At 39.8% G+C, this 14,693-nt stretch overlaps 1 protein-coding gene across 1 annotated transcript in view; it reads right to left on the minus strand.

The window, feature by feature from the left end:
• Positions 1 to 220: 220 nt before the first annotated feature.
• The window catches only part of KIF16B (kinesin family member 16B), a 245,989-nt gene continuing 231,516 nt past the window's right edge, over positions 221 to 14,693 (minus strand). The window contains exon 25 of the mRNA XM_011371247.2: positions 221 to 1,491. Coding sequence (XP_011369549.1) covers positions 1,333 to 1,491 — 159 coding nt within the window. The 3' untranslated portion in view covers positions 221 to 1,332. The remainder of the gene's footprint in view (positions 1,492 to 14,693) is intronic.

A 14,693-nucleotide genomic window follows, 5' to 3' on the forward strand; every position in this document is an offset into this window, starting at 1 on the left:
TGAATGCAAACTTGTTTTGTTATCCATTCATTTGTGACTTCAATCTTCACTATAACTGTATCTTCTGTAATGCAAATGCTAAAGTATACATTATGTATTTTTCCAAGCACATTAGATAAATTTTTAAACAGATCTTTAGAAATGATCATGTAGCAAACTTAAAATAAAATGAGCTAAAGGGCAGACTCCATAATTTCATTTAATATTGATAGCAGCTCAATTTAAATTTTAAAAAGCAAATACCTTTAATAAATTTGGTATGAATGATTATATATTTTGATAAAACTGTTGTACAGGAGTGAATACATATATAAATCTATAGGTAGAATTATATACATTTCAATATATACCATATATATGTATTTTCTACTCACATTTTTCTCTTTAGTAAAACAAAAGTTTTACTGTACATAGCTGTGCAATGCTACATTAAGTCCTGAGTAATTTAAGGGATCATTAATAAACCACTATAAATTCTAGTCTTTCAGCTAAAGATCCAGTAGATTATATAACAAAAATGTGAACAAAATTATGTTCAAAAATATGTATTCAGCTGTGTGCTCATTTTGTGCTTGGTGGAGAAAGCTTGAGAATGCACAGTAGCTATTTACATTTGGGAAAATTTTCTTAAATATTCAAGATTAAACAAATATCCTATTTGTGTATATTTAGTATGGATTTGTCGAAGTTTTAAGTGATCTCACCTACATCCAATTTGTCAAGCAGGGAAGACTCTACTCATGATTGGACCGAAAATCCTTTTTGTGGAATATGAAATTCTGTGTAAACATCAGTGTTTAATAGGTATTATACAAAAATTCTGACTCAAATAAGAGGAAAAAGCAAAAATACAACGAAATAATTTAAAATGCTTTTCTTGGGATATGGGCAGCCACATGGAAGGAATATAAAAAATAAGAATATATTTTGGTGAAAGAAGAAACCAGATGAAAGTCATTTAAGGGAAGTCTGGTGAGCCACCCACAGTCCCATGTCGGCTTGGCTCAGAACACCCAATAGTCAAGCCACATCCACCTTGCCACAGGGGATAGATTCTGATGCGCAATGAGAAGGAAGCACTGTGGGGGAAAGGCCACATTCAATCACAATGGGACAGTAAAATGTGTCCGTCAGGGTCACCATTAGCAAGCAAAGCATCCCAACCCCAAACTCAGGCACTAGGTATGAACTGGTGAGGCGTTGGGCAGGGTCCTGAGTGTCTGCCTGCAGCAGCAGGAGGCAGGCCCAGACCTTGCCTGGGAGCTGCCCTGAACTGGGAGGCTCGCTTTGATGAGAAGGCACTGCACTGGTGGTTCCTCCATCAGCCCCAGCTCAACCCGTCCCGTGGCTGCTGTAGTCAAAGACTCCTTTCTTGAAGAACGGCGAGAACTCACAGATGGTGTGTTTCGAAAGAGTCAGCCCCACTTTGTTGATGTGTAGGGGAGACGTCGCAGATTGGAGCATCACGCTGAAAAAGTCCCTGAGGTATTTCTGAGGAAGAGACCAAAGTTAAAAACATGGTCAAGACATTGTTGGGTGGAGTCGAAGAGAAGAGAGGAGAAAAGAATCTCCAGAAACAACTTCCCATCAAGCTTGAGAGAAACGGGACTCAGGAAATCTCTTGGACTGTCTTCTCTATCATCAGACCAACCAAGGACACATAGCCATGATATCCGTTATGCAGGTGACTTGTCTTTGGCCAGAGATGCCTGGCACAGGGGTCTGCTTTTTAGAAACGGTGTCACTCATTAATATCCTATTTTTTAAAAAAGCCATTTTCCTCCAACTTACTCATTAAATAGAAAGATGATTGGGCGAGGAGGTGGGGGGGGGGAAGGCTAGCCATCTGTACAATGCTAAACATGCTGCTGATTATTTTTAAATGAGACACTTACTATCTGCTTTGGATCCTTCTTATAAAAGAAAAGAAATACTGGGAACAAGAGTTTCAGTTCCAAGTACTAATATTTACAGATTGTTTTGCAAATCCTATAATCATCAATGAAAAGAAATTCTGACTAAGATTAATTGCTCTGAACACTGGCTCTCCACCCCGCTTCCCCTGCTGCACGTGTTTGTCACAGCATCATCCGCCTTTTCTGGAACTGAACAGCAAAGCATGTCTGAGATTAGGATCCGAGATGCTGGGATGAAGTTAGATGCGGGTGCTGGCAGGATGTATTAAAGGAAAAGAGGACACACAAAAACAGTTAATATACTTCAGGTCATGCAAATCTCATCCATAACAGAAAACAGGACGAATGGTGAAAGGAGAGGAGGAGGGGGTGGTTAGGACAAAACCTTTATTACTGCCTCAGCTTGTTTAAAAATATAATCAGTCCTGTCACAAACTTAGAAATTAAACATAATAACTACAGACCCTGAGTAACAAAAAGAATTTGTCTAAGAAACATGGCCATGGCTTAGAGCAGTGGTTTCCAGCCAGGGGTGATTTGCCCCATAGGAGACATGCAGCAGTGGCTGGAGACATTTTTGATTGCTGCTCTCGGTGGGGGGAGGGTGCATCCAGTCGGTGGAGGCCAGGGCTGTGGCTAACATCCTACAATGCGCAGGACAGTCCCTCTGCAAAGAATCATTTGGTTCCAAATATCGATACTGCGTCGGTTGAGAAACCTTGGCCCGCGGAAGTAGAATTCGGCTACCTCTATGCCACCTGAAATTTACTTCTGAAAGAAGATCCTTTTCTCAAGGAAAATTTGTTAGCTACTTTCTTAAAAATAATAACAAGGATTACTAATAATTAACATCTGTATAATAATTTACAGTTTTTAAAAATCTTCTAACATCTTATTTTTTATGCTTTATGGAAGTGTTGTAACTGGTGCGCAAGAACTGCACATTCTTCAAATGTACAATTTGATGAGTCTTGACACATGTACACTGGTGAAACCATCACCAACGCGAGATAACAAACATTTGCATCAAACCCAAAAGTTTCCTAAGTCACCTGTTTTGTTATCATCATACTCTACCTAGAATTACCTCTTTTTATTCCTGTAACACCCATTTTAGGGTGAGAAATCTGATGTGAGAGAGGTGAGCGAGGCTAGTAATCAACAACAGTTTTCAACTCAGACTCTGTTTTCCTTATTCAATACTCTGAACTTATTGGTCTCATGGTAACCTCTCCTGAAAGGTTTTTGAAATAGCAATCAAGTTAAAGTAAGAAGGTGTCAAAACCAATTGCTAAAAAATTAAGATCTTACTCCAGTACTTACTGTGTCAGAGAGGCAAAAGGCAACCAGACTTCAGTTTTTCTAGGGGAAGGGAAGTTGAGAATATCAACTTCAGAGGGACCTGGATTCCACCAAACATGTTTATTAGTAAATATCGTAGATCTCACCTGACCAGACAATGCTTGAAATGAAATGCATGTGTGCAACTGACTGTTTTTGAAAGGCTAAGAGTGAATGATTTAGAATGAGGAAGATGAGAAGTTTGGACACTGGTGCATGGAGCTGCAATGCAATTCCTTCACAGTTTCAAGCGTGAGCAGAACTGGATTGTGACACAGGCGTCATCTCAGTAGCTCCTATGCAATTTCTGCTCCAGGTCTCCTGCAGGCTGCATTAACGTGCAGACTAATGTTCATGGCAAACTTGCCTTAAAGATGAATTCTGACTTAAGGGAAGGTATTTAAATCTGGGAACAGACATATCAACATTTGTCATATGATTTCAGAAGGCAGAGACTCTTAAAGGGCCAATAAAACCTGAAGGGTAAAATGAAGAGAGAAGTGCACATTAAGAATATGAAAAAAAGTATTGGAGATACCATCTCTGCTAGGGCACGAGCATAAAAAGAACAACAGTAAACTAGGGGCAGGTAATGCCTTTTTCTTTAAATGAACTCATTTGCATGCGTGGATGAAAACCTGAGATAGAAGGATCTGATTCAACTAATTCTAAACATTACAGAAGAGATTTTTCTTTGGAAAAAAAAAAAACAAAAACCACCGCTTTACAGAATTGGGCAGCCCTGGCTCTATTTATTACATAGACGGCTTCCTTGCTCAAAGAAATGCTCTGATTAGGAAGTGTAGTTTGTCATGACCCTAATGTGCTCTAAAGTATATGAGGTGAGGCGTGACCTTGGTTGCCTGTGTCCAGAGCCACATGCTTGAGATGGGCAGGGCAAAGTCTTTCCGGTGAATGACAAAAGCAAAGGACTAGGTCTAGGGCTGGGGACAGAAGACAGAACTAAAATTCCAGATTTCTCAAAGTCACAGACAGAATCTCATTTTTCTTTGTAATCCCCAATCATGCCTGGCACGCTGCCCAGCTTGGGGAAAAGTGCTTAGAAGAAACTTGGATGACTGATTTTAACGAGTTGATTTTTTGCAAATAGGAAGTATACACAGAGAAAACAGTACATGTCGAAAGTGTACAGCTTAATGAATTTGCAAAAAAAAAAAAAATGAACATACCTGTGTGATCAGCAACATTTACAACATTTCTAACACATTTCTAGCACCCAGCAGCCCTCCTCATACTCTTTCACAATTCCTTCCTTAAGCTTAACTGCTATCTTGACTTTCTGCACCACTCATTAGTTTTAGTTTTGCCAGTTTTTGAACTTCATATTAATGAAATCACACAGAATACATTCTTCTGTGTCTGGCTTCCGCTGCTTACCACGATGTGAGCTTCATGCACACTGTTGGGTGTAGCTGCAGTTTGTTCATTATCACTGCTGTATAACCCTGAATGACTTTAGCGGTGAGCCATGCAACCATGACTGATTTGGGTCTTTTGTTTGCGTTCTTTTTCAATAACGAAATCTACTTTTATATAATGGTGTTCGGTGAGTCAAGTTTATCACTATTCTTCCAATAAAGAAAACCCTTAGGGTTTCAGGCTCAATCCAAGGTCAGCTAATGTACTAGAATTCTATTATATGTATGTATGTATATATGTATGTACGTACGTACATGTATACGAATATGTATATGTGTATATATATAATATACGTTACAATTACATATAAAATACAAACTTAAATATACACATATTTACATTAGTAATTTTATTTGCCTGAACTCGCAATGTTTTCCATAGCATCTACAGCTGAAGGGAGAAAATTAAAGTCCTTCCTGTCAAAGGCCTCCCTTTATTGTTGAACTAAAGACATTCTAGCCTTTCTGGTATATGAAAAATAAATTCAGGTATCGTGCTGCATCCCCAAAGCAGTACACTTTATAAAAGAGTATTATAAAAACTGAAGGATATTAGTAGGAGTTTAAGTGACTAATCAAGGTTATAAGGGCAAAGCGGGAAAAAAAATCTGTGAAAGCCAATATTCAATTTCTATTTCTTTCACATGGCATAATCTTCATTAAAAACAATAATAAATAACAGCAAGCAAATATAAATCTCTGTAGCCATTAGGGACCACAGAAAGCCTGCAACCCTTGCCTACCCTGGTGGTGGATGTCCCACCTGAGTCTTTGCTTTGTCAAACACCCTGAATCTGGGCCACCGAGAAAAGTGGTCACAATTCCTGGTGCAATGTTTCAGCCCTGCCTTGAATACTGGGAGGATGAAAGTCAGATTAAGACAAATCCTCTTTAAAATAAGATTGCAAACCAGAAAATGGAGGGGTAGAGCAAGAAAGGGTCTGGGGGAGGGTTTGTCTGAGTGTGAGCGATGGAGGAAAGGAGGGGGCCAAGAGGAGAAGGGGCCGCAGAGAGATGGGGGTGCTGAGGGTTGGCTGGGAAAGGGTAAGAGAGGAAGGGCTGAGATAGAGGAGAAAACAGAAGACATAGGGGAGAAAAGAAAGTGGCATGACAATGTTGGAGATGAATATCCAGGAGTTATTTGTTTATCGAGTTGGCAAAAAATACTTAAGAATAACAAGAACTATATTAGGTATTTATCTTGGTTATTAATTTTTGCTTCTTGGACCAACACTGAAGAATAAGGTATTTTCTTATCAGTGCTTTCAGAAAATCAAATTTAGATGGCTAATCTTTAAGGCATATTTCAATACTGATACTATATACTTGGATGTCATAAAACCTTTTTTCTACAGGCTGCAGGCATATTTTATTGTTTTTTAAAATTCAATCTATGCAGGTGCAGTGAGCAGGGTGTAGGAGTAACTGAGAGAGATGAGTCCAATGGAGTCTGTTTCAAAGTGTTAAACTAGCATATGCCTTTAAAAATACTCTCAAACAAAGACAAAATCCTGTAGGGACCACAAGTTTTTAAAGGGGAGGCCAAGAGAGACCAACAGGATGAGGGACACACAGATGGTCAGAGATACTCCATAGCAAGCTCCTGATCCTTTCTTTCCAAAGTAGCCCTTTTTTTTTTTCTTTAAGTTTTACCTGCCAAGACCCACTGTGAGTATTTCCTTAGGACTTTGGTCCAGGTACATATACCAGGCTGACCAGCTACAATCTCACTACTCTTATGGAAAGGCCATTTATCAAGGGCTTGCACAGTGAGAACTTTCAATGGTGCATCTCATTTAATTACCACAATGACTTTGTGAGGTGGGAACTATGATTATCTCCATCTTCTAGATGAAGAAACTGAGGTCCAGGAGGCTTAAGTAATGTCCCAAAGGTCACGGAGTATACAAGAAGGAGTTCTAGGACTGGCATCCATATCTTCCAACTCCAGAGGCCACGTCTCAATCACTAGGCTGCCAGGGCATCCGTCATCCCCTCTTCTTCCATTGGGGCCCCCTCTCCTGGGCACTGTTGTGTCTCATGGGGCAAGGCCATCTACACTGGGCATCTCGGCTGCTTGGGCAGATATACTGTCTTTCCCGGGCCTGACGGCTCTCATGGAGAGGAGAGCAGGGGCACTGGGTTCTCTACAGTTAATGTCCATACAAACATAGAGAAAAGAACTCTTTGTTGAGAGGTTATACTCTTCTACATGGAGTCCTAAGCAGCTCTGCACATGCTCTGACATCTTACTCACAGTGCCTTGGTGAGCATTGGCCATATTTTGACTGACCTGCCTGTTTCCCTTACCAAATAACACTGAAAAGATGCTTTTCTCTTCTTTGGAGATTGGTTATCTGGCTAACTTAGGACAGAGGGCTGGTGAATTTTTCCCAAACATATTCTGGAATGGGCACCTCATAGCCAAAGACCTACTCGAGGTACTGTTTGGAGTCCATTGGAACCAAAGGTGCCTTAGGGCGAGCCTCTTCCAGATTGTGTGACTGCTGCCATAGAGCATTTTCAAAAGTGTAAGAAATTCAGCGACTTCCCACGGAGGGCAGCTCCAGAAGAGCCTTTGATCTGCCCATTCCCAAGACTGGGAGTTGATAAACCCATGTGCTTACAACGGCCACAGCCATTTTCTACTGTTAGCCATCAAGTGAACTGACAATAACGCATGGGGCACTGGCAAGTGGCAAATACCAGCCATGAATCTTAAGAAACCTTCCGTGTGTACCACACCCAAGCACTTGGAGATCAGAACAAGGCATCTGCCCAGGACACTCTTCCCTTAGAAGGAGGTCAATCCCAGGAGTTTCACGAATAATGTTTCCACTGATCAGCTCATCCTAGTGCTATATCCCTTGCCGACGTTAAGCTCGAAGGCTCTTGCACCTACCCATGATATGTACACAGGCCAATCTTTAACATTCCAGCACCATTTCAAAACACAACTACACATTATTGATCTTTTGAACCCAAACATAGGCAAATATGGTCTATTGGCTGTGTTAATGAGTTCTGAAAGGCAAAACACACTCCCTACAGCAATACAGGCTAATTCAGCCATAATTCAGTTAATTATTTTAGAGCTTTAGACTAGTACCTCAATCAATACACTACATTAGGAAAAAATGTAATGTGTGCTATTTAATTTTAAACATTCTTGATGAAGGTCATTATGTTAACATGATTCATGTGTGACCTCTAATACAATTTTAGTCTCAGCTCTGGCTGAAAGAAAAAGTATGTAAGTTACTGGAACAACCTGGCTAAAAACTGGCCTTTAGATATCCTCTGCTGGGTTGTTCTTTTCATCTCTTGAGTTTCTGAACAAAATACTAGTCTGGCCATATGGACTGATCACGTGTTCTATAGTCCATCCAGGCAAAACTCGGTGAGATTAGCAGGGTGTCAAATGTTGGGCCTTCCCATCCTGCAGTCATTTCCTTTCAGTTCTGGGATCTGGAAAGGAAACAATACGAACAAAGGAGCAAGGCCAGCTGTGCAGAGCTCTGCATGGGCAACAGCAGGACGTGCAGGAGAACACAGAGGGCCTTGAACCTAGATTTGGGTTTGCAAGCATTTTGTACAAAGCATTTCCCAGTTCATGAGCATATGATCACTAAGTCACACTGAGGAGGAAGAAGAGGAGGAGGAGGAAGAGGACAGAGGCATATCATTTGTTTACAGATGAGGAAACTGAGACCTCAAGATGCAGTGACTCAGCCAAGGTCAACAGATAATAAGAGGCTAACAAAATGACTGGCTCCTCATTCAAGAGCAAGTCAGAATGGCCTAATATAATTCTTATAGTGTAATCCTTTAAGCATGAAATATAATGTATAAATGTATATATAGCCCCTATCTTTGGGGCTCAGAATTTATCTCGAATTTCAACCAACCACTGTTTGTGCGTGTTATGTGTATAGAAGATGTGTGGGAATGAGAAGAGGGTCTCAGTAACATTTGAAAGACATTATCTTTTGGCTCCCTTGCTTCTATTTTAATTAGCAGGGGGATAAAATCATGACCACTCTGTATTATTAAAAAGTTTGTTTTAATACGGCTCATGACTATAACTGCAGCCTACTCTTTATTTCAGGCGCAATGTATCACCCTAGATGTGTCATTCTAATGATTTTCCCAGCATCTCATTGTTGTGGAGCCCTCTTTATTTTTCAAAATTTTAACATAAATCCTTAATTTAATTTAAAGTTATTGAAATTATTAAAATTAAAGTGTTCTTTAAAAATGTAATATGGCTTATCCACTTCCCATTGTGACATAGTAACAGGGAAGATAATTCAATGGCATTCTTCATTTCTAGAAGTCATTGGCCACAGTGGCAGCTTAAAGACAACTACCAGTCTAATAAGACTTAGAGGTTTTATTTACCTTGCGACACTTAAAAAATTCACCATCAACTGATGGGCTCTCAAGACGAATCAGGCCCTGATGAGGACATGCTAGGATATTTCTAGACCTGAGAAAGGTCTGGTCACTGGTGGGGTCAATATCATTCACTCAACCAAGTCTTCCTCACTCTAAACTCTCATAAGTTCTAGTCTGAACACCTCTGTCTGGCTATTTCGGAATCCTAAAATTTCTCTGTTGAATCAGGTATGCTGGGTTCCTTTCCCAACACGCCCCAAATGTCCTCCACGCTCTGATTAAATCAGTACAGTTTGATTTGATTCAAGCAACTCTTTTATCCAGCAGATAGTTACTACCCACCTGCTGTACACAAAGCAGTGTGCCAGTGTTGAATTAAACAGATACAGTGCCTGCCCTGACAAGGCTGGCCTGCACCCATCTCCTCCTTGTTAACAATCGGTCTTATTGGAGCTTTGCTCCCAGCATCCTAATCTTACTTATCTTCTAGGGACTGGATGAAGGTTTGTTCTTTTTGGATTCCTCTCTCTTCCTACTTTATTCATGCACCCAATCAATATTTATTGAGAGCTTTCTATATGCCAGAGCTTCTGGAGATTCAGTAGTGAATAAGACTCGGTTCCTGTCCTAAGTAATTTGCAGGCCTTTCAGGGAAGACAGATGGGTAAAGCAGTATTTAAAATATGGCTACGGGAAAACAGAAATGATATGCTTTTGGAGCACTTAGGAAAAAGGCATCCAGCCTAGTCCTGGGAATTGGTGACATTCATGCCAAGATCTGAAGGGTAAGAACGAGCAGGTGAAGATATTGGAAGAAGATGCTGGAGAAGGCCTGTTTTAGGCAGTGGGGAGAGCATGTACAAATCCTTGGAGTGGGGAACCAGAGCTTGGAGCACCACCAACAGTCCAGCATGACTGGACTGCACACCATGCATGACCCGTTCAGTGTGGGGTACGCACTCCTGGAACGCCCTGCCCACTGGATCAGCTCTCCACCAGTCCTTACACTGGGGGGCCTGCACTGTGCACTAGCAATCTCCCTTTGCTTGGACCTAGAGCCCTGCCGGGCCTTCCGGGTGGAGTCTATTACTTGTTTTAAAGAGAATGCACTGGAGGTAATGCTGAGAGTGAGGAAGTGACCTTGCAGGTTCCAGTGCTCCAGTTGCACCTCATCTTTAGTGAAGGCACGGCCAGAATGCAGTCATGTAACTGGCCTGATTGGACATCACTTGGAAAAGATAAACTACCCAGTCGAGCCCTGCCCAAATTTCAGAACCGCAAAATCCATAAGCAATAAAATAGTGGTTGCTTTAAAGGTACAAGGTACATGTGTTTGGGAATAAGGTAAGAGATGACGGAATAAATGAAATTTGTCAAAGTAGAATAAAAAAGTTTATTTCTATTTATAGTTTATGAGTAGCCGTAAATTACAATCCTATTTTACTTCATGGCAACTTCTTCCAACCTTTTCAGTATTTTTACTGAATAACTCTGTCTTAGCAGGTACTTCTTTTCTATCTATCATAGGTTTTAAAGTAAATACTTGAAATAAGTAGTCATCATTTGAAATATGACATTTACATTTTGATATTATAGAGAATTCTAAGAGCTTCCAGTTAAAATTCATCAGGGTGAAATGTTAGTCTGTGATTACAAAATCAGAACTATTCATTATAGCTATTCAGAAAACCTTCTTTATGAGTTTAATGATATAAGCATACTGTATTGAATTATTATGGTACTGTATCAATTGGACTCATAAATTTAATATACTCAGTCTGGTTCAAATATTCCAGTAAAATCCAGCAAGGTTTAAAAATTTTATAAGGGATGTGCATTTAAAATCCACATGATATTCAATTTTTACAGGTTGATGTTCTAGCTCAGGGCATTAAGAAGCTTGAATGATCACGATGACTCAGCCTGGCTGACCAGCAAGCTTAGGTAAAACCCCACAAACAAGCCACATGAGAAAGCCACAAATCTGCTTGGACCGTGAAGGTGATTGAGCTTTTCTCCAGAGCACAAGTCAATACCAGTCCCATTTTTTTTTCGCTCATGGAAGGGAAGAGAGAAATTGAGTTTATGCTGCACCTGTGAGCCAGAAGTGACAATATACATCAGCTGTGATGGGAGTAGACAAATAGTTTCCAGATAGTCTGACAGGCCCCACCTGCAACTTCATTTGTTTGAAGCAAAATGTGGGAAGACACTGTGGGAGAAGCCTCATTCTCAGGGCTTACCCCAGTTCTTTGGCTCTTGTTTACTGGATCTAGGCAAGAGATTGGAACAGGCTAACCACTGATACATAGCAACTCAGCTTCCTTACCATGATGGGGAGGAGGCTGGAAGACAGCCCTGGAGGCACCATAAATGTTTGAACTACAAGGTTGCTGTCGTCTAACTCTGCATCATGAGCCAGCTCCTAGGGCACAAGGGACATTACAGCAGAGGGGCTTAAAGTAAGTTCCTAAACTCTTCTGCACCTCAGTTTCCTCATTTGATTACATTATCTTTCTAGGACTAGAAGATTAAATGAGCGACTGTTTGTAAAGTGTTTAGGGCTAGTCCCAGTCCACACTGTGTATTTATTAAGTAGTTGACATAATTACCTACATAGCTTTCTCCTGAGGGAATTGATTGGAAAATATTTTAATTTTCTCCTCTTTAGTTGTTTAAAAACACATGGGCTTAAAATATGTAAGTATTTAACATAAATGTTTCCCTCCTCAAAGGAAAGTAGAGGAGAGCAAGAATTCATAATTTTTTTTCCCCCAAAGTCACCTCCTACAAGACACTGGCAGACCCTCATTGCTTTAAAGTAAGGAAGAGTTAACCTGTTTTTCAAAATGGGGAATAATATTAAAAATAAGTTAAAAAATCTAACCTATACCAAGTAAATTAATGATGCCCCAAAAGTTCATTTTAAGATATATTTTGGATACTGAGATTCTGAGAAATGCCATCTGGAGGAAAAAAAAAAAAATGTGATTTTTAAGTTCATGATTCTTTCCTGTACTTCAGAGGTTTCTGACATTTCAAGAATAGAATGACTGTTCCCAACGACCGATGCGACTGACAGACTTTCAAATGAGAATCTTGCTGTATAGTACCTGTTGGCTGTAATGTACCTAAACTCAAATTCAAAGAACCAGGTCCTATAAAACTTGTAAATCAAGAAGTAATTGCATATTAATTACTGGCATCCCTAAGTCTCCCTGTTAGTAGAACCCAAAACTGGATGCAGTGCGATTCTGCAGGAATCCTGAATGCTTATCTCATTCCTTTCACCAGCTGTGCCTGCAGTTGAGCAGAACAATCCTTCTCTTTACTGCCTGACCTAAGGTCATCTGTATATTGGTGGCAAGCTTTCTTTGGCTGCCCTTGGACTGGGCCGTCAGAATAACACTCCGTCTCTGAATTCTAGGGCAACAGGGTAAGCTCTTGATACTCTCTAAGAAAAGACCCAGTGCCCCTTTTTGTTGTCTGGATCAGGGGCTCCTGATGATCCCTGTGGGACTATTTGCCTTGTAGATTATCCTCCGGACTTGGGAGTTATTTCTCACTATGCAAACACTGCCCTGTGTCCCAGGGAGCCACGGTCATGCCCCAGGTGTGATGAGGACTATGGCTCCAAGTGGTGGGCCTGTGACCGCACCCCACAGAGAGGATTAGCTGGGGATTTGGACCATCTGCATCGATGATCCCCTTCACTGGGGACAATGACTGAAATTGACTATCTCAGGGAAGATGGAGGCTGAGAGAAAAGCTGGATCAAAACTTCTCTCACATAACATCTCTAATTTGAAAAAAGGATGCGGAAGATATAGATTTCATACAAGAAAGGAAAGTAAAATATTCCTTCACCAAACAGATATTATCTACAGAATTAAACATCTAAGTTAAAAAATATATACAATGAAAATATGCACATACTGCACAGTGCTTTGTTCATAAAAGACACTATCCATTGAATGACTGATGTATTAGGTAATAATAAATCGTGATGGGTTTTCTTTCCATAGGACCTTACCTGTAGCAAAGTTTCACAAGTTTATAGTATCTCCTTTCTCCTGAACAAGGGAAGTTTACTAAATTACTGGAAAGAAGGAAGTCTATCAAATATTACTTTATGCTTCAAAGCCAAACTTCAGAAACTCTTAATACTGTCCTGGCCATTTTCTAAAAATCTGAGAAGATGCTGCAGAAGAGAAGTGAAGAAAGCTGTCCATTAGGCAACTGATGAAACATGTGCTTCCTAGGACACTCGTGTCTGCCTGTGTTAAACACTAAATGAACCCGAAACCGTGTAAGCATCAGTCTTTCAGTTGCCAAAACTTTTAGCACCTATGAATGTTTTGAGCTGGATGGCTGTAATCACAGTGCAGTAAAAGTTAAAGAGACATATTGGCAACACGTAGACAGAAAGATCTTAAAGATCAAAGGGAAATCTCACTGCTTAAGGGATCATGGAAAATGCTATGAGGCATTAAATCTAAGAAACAATGGGCCAATTTGGGCCAATCTGACATCCACAGTTTCTGCCATGAGGAAACTGCCTTTCAAAGTAAGAAATGTCAGTTTACACTGTCTGAGCTATTACTTAGATATGCCCAGATTCTTTCAAATAAGAAAGTGTAAATAAATGCATTTTTGTGAAGTGGAAGATATGCACTATAAATGGAAAAGAAAAGGTGATCACCAGCAAAGTTTACCAAGGAGCACAAATATCCCAGACTATGGAGCTAATAAGATTATCCACAGAGCTCTGAAATAAAAGCCCTCTAACCCACCAGGCTCTGTTTCCAGTTGGCTAACAGAAATCATTGAGAAAAAGTGATGGCTTCATTTACTACTATTTTCAACTTTGATTAGCAAATGCTTTCTTGATTTCAATATCAGTTTCTTAATTTTACCTATATATAATATGAAACAGGTGATCTCAATTAGAGAACAGATTAGAGAAAGTCTTAATTTTTTTGGTTGGCTGGAATGAATATCATATATGTAAATGTAACCGCATTACAGTGAATTCCTGGGAATAAAAATAAGTCTATCTAAAAATAGATGGGAGCTTTATAGAGGCAAACAAGATAAAAAGTTGTATAGAACTGGAACAAACTGATGTGTTTATCCATTCCCCCCCACCAATATTGTCTCAAAGGGCTGCAACAGATGCTATGCTTCATTACCATTATGACATATAAGTGATACATATAGAAGAAAAAAGGGTTGTTATGGGAAAAAGATAACTAGCTGAATTCTAAAATAAAGACACACTTAAAAAGGCAACAGAGGGTCTTTTTGCTGACAAAAGCCACTGTGAGCACCTTTAATCTAAGAAAAACACTATCTGAGAAACAAATCTAAATAAATGGAGTTATGGGAACTGAAACATTTTCAAGAAAGCCTAATTCAAATTTATAAAATAGAAAAGATGATTCCCAAATGCTGATATAAACAGTAAATAGAGAATTTAGTGGTGATAGGACAGTGGTTCTTAAAATACATGAATGCACAGAAGAATTTTGAATATGTCTTTTGGGCTGTTGCAACAAAGAAAGTGTATGAAGAGAAACTGTACCAACATCAATAGGAA

This window comes from Pteropus vampyrus, unplaced genomic scaffold (assembly GCF_000151845.1).
Source record: "Pteropus vampyrus isolate Shadow unplaced genomic scaffold, Pvam_2.0 Scaffold7, whole genome shotgun sequence".
Taxonomy (NCBI): domain Eukaryota; kingdom Metazoa; phylum Chordata; class Mammalia; order Chiroptera; family Pteropodidae; genus Pteropus; species Pteropus vampyrus.